This window comes from Megalobrama amblycephala, linkage group LG15 (genome assembly GCF_018812025.1).
Source record: "Megalobrama amblycephala isolate DHTTF-2021 linkage group LG15, ASM1881202v1, whole genome shotgun sequence".
Classification (NCBI taxonomy): domain Eukaryota; kingdom Metazoa; phylum Chordata; class Actinopteri; order Cypriniformes; family Xenocyprididae; genus Megalobrama; species Megalobrama amblycephala.
The window spans coordinates 2609127-2611658 of record NC_063058.1 but is presented as its reverse complement, the minus strand read 5'-3'; the positions used below and the strand labels follow the sequence as shown (position 1 = coordinate 2611658).

Genomic DNA, 2532 nt, shown 5'->3' with positions numbered 1-2532 from the left:
GTGATGTAAGTTTTTCCAATCTTGGGGTATAAAACTTGGCTCATTCTCTCGATTGGTACCCTTTTTCCTGCTATCTTGATTGCATCTTGCTGTCTCGTTGGCGCCATTTCTAATGATTTTCTTGCAAATTACTATACTCAGATTTCAGAATGTTCTTATCATGAATGTTCGATTTCAGATTTTGATTTTTACCTTTTGGTTTTATTAAACGTTTTCATTATTGATTGGAATTTGCATGTGAGGTTAATTTTAATTGAAAATGAATAAATAATTTTTCTTAAACGTCATCACGGCCTGGACTTCATTTTCTCAAGTTTTTGCATCAGATATGTTTACAAATTTTATGCTGCACCAAAAATTGCCCTCTGGGCTTGTAATAAACTTTGAACCTTAAGTATTTTCATATTTGAGTGGGAGGTTATCGACTTCTGTACTGTTGCCAAGTAAACAGATTGATTTTGTATTTTTGAGTTAACCCATGTTGCCACGATTTCTCTCTGCCTGCCAATTTATTAGAATTCATTTGCATTTTGTATCCCATTTTTAACATTTTACACTTTCTTGTAAAATGTAAACTTTCTTGTAAAATATTGTGAATGTTTTTCTTTTGTAATAAACTGTGTTTGCCCACAATTAATAAATTAATCTTTAAATCTTTATCAAGTTATAATCTTTATCACTGCTTTACCTGGTAGCTCAAACCATTTCCAAGAGGGTACTTTTCCTGACCTACTGCTACATCTATTGGTGGCATGTTTGCTATGTAGCTCATAGGTGTCCCTGTCAATCCTCTGAGTAACTCAAAATCATCATGTCACTTCAGACAAGGCTCTGCAATATACAAAATTCTTGTCTTTTATACTTGTGTCATAAAAGTACTGGTACTCCAAATCCACAGTATGTTACATGGTTTATCATATTTGCTATTTATAAAGTATAAAAAACAACTTACCTGTCATTGCTGTAGTGACAGAAGACGGGTTTCCGTTTTCGTTTTTTCTTAGCCTTCGCCACCACAACAGCTGTTACTGGCAGCGGTGTTACTTTTCTGCCTCTTGGCTTAATGCCAAGGCTTGTGGAGGACTGGGCTGACACACTACTAATATTTTTTGCTTTACAGAGGTCCAGGGTATAGATCAGACCAACGATATGCACGCAGAAACCTGTGGAGCTAACCAGTCGTTATAGCACACTAATAATGTTACGGTAGTGAACACTTGCTTATATATTTTTTTTTTTTTTTTTTTTTTTTTTTTTTTAATATATAGTGAATAGAAAACTATATACCCAGCTTTACAGGAACAGTGTTGCTCCTTAATGTTGTCATCCTCCGTTTCAATCGCCAGGTGACACGGTAGTTCAGTTTTTCCCTGTGACAGGCTATAGCTTCAATCTTTATTTTCTTTACTTCATTTCGAGTTACGTTCACATCCTGAATATATGCCTCGCATATTGCAAACCTTTCTTGTCTGCTTCTGTCTGAAATCAACTTGTCATTTTTCCAGAAATTATTTATTATTTCCCCAGGGAGTGCACAAATTGACAGTGGTAGCGCCATGCTGTAAACGAAAGCTTGTCGGACATAGCAACAGCAGCGAAGGGGGGGCGGGATTTCGCGAAGGGTCAATTAACCTTTTTTCGGCACAACTTGATGAAAGCCTCAAACGCTTCACAAAGCCTCGGTTTCCCATCACTAACCACAGACTCCGCACCCTCCTACTTCCATTCACTCTTACAATTCTACATCCCTACCAGAAGCCTGTGACTGCTAAATTAGCGAAGGCTCCTGGTACCGTCACAGAGAAGCACAAACTCACTCTCCAGAACATCTTCATTCACTGTTCCTTGCTGGGGGAATGATCTCCCCACTTTTAATCGAAATGTAGAATCCCTGGCAATATTCAAAAGACAGCTGAAAAACTTAAAAAAAAAAAAAAAAAAAAAAAAAAAAAAGTGTAGCAAGTTTTGAAATACTTTAACAGAAAACTCTTGCATTTTGCAACAGATTATACAAACAACTTAAACTCTTTATCTGAGAAAATAGATGGCTCTTAAAAGAGCCTTTGGGTTATTGAGAGTCTCGGTTGAATCTCTACTTGGAGCTGGTGTACTTGGTGACGGCCTTGGTACCCTCGGACACGGCGTGCTTGGCCAGCTCTCCGGGCAACAGCAGACGCACAGCGGTCTGGATCTCTCTAGAAGTGATGGTGGAGCGCTTGTTGTAATGAGCGAGACGAGACGACTCACCGGCGATGCGCTCGAAGATGTCGTTGACGAAAGAGTTCATGATACCCATCGCCTTGGAAGAGATGCCGGTGTCAGGATGAACCTGCTTCAGGACTTTGTAGACGTAGATAGCGTAGCTCTCCTTCCTGGACCTCTTGCGCTTCTTTCCTCCCTTACCGGCGGTCTTCGTGACGGCCTTCTTGGAGCCCTTCTTAGGCGCGGACTTTGCTGGTTCAGGCATGATGCTTTTGAACACAAACTTCAAAAACAATGTGAAGTCAGACGCGACACAAGGCATTTATTCAC

General features: G+C 39.6%; 1 protein-coding gene across 1 annotated transcript; it reads right to left on the bottom strand.

The window, feature by feature from the left end:
* Window positions 1–1942: 1942 nt before the first annotated feature.
* On the bottom strand, window positions 1943–2480 carry LOC125247354 (histone H2B). The gene has a single exon (XM_048158607.1). It carries the CDS (start codon window positions 2465–2467, stop codon window positions 2093–2095), a length of 375 nt encoding a protein of 124 aa, XP_048014564.1. The 5' UTR covers window positions 2468–2480; the 3' UTR covers window positions 1943–2092.
* Window positions 2481–2532: the final 52 nt, after the last annotated feature.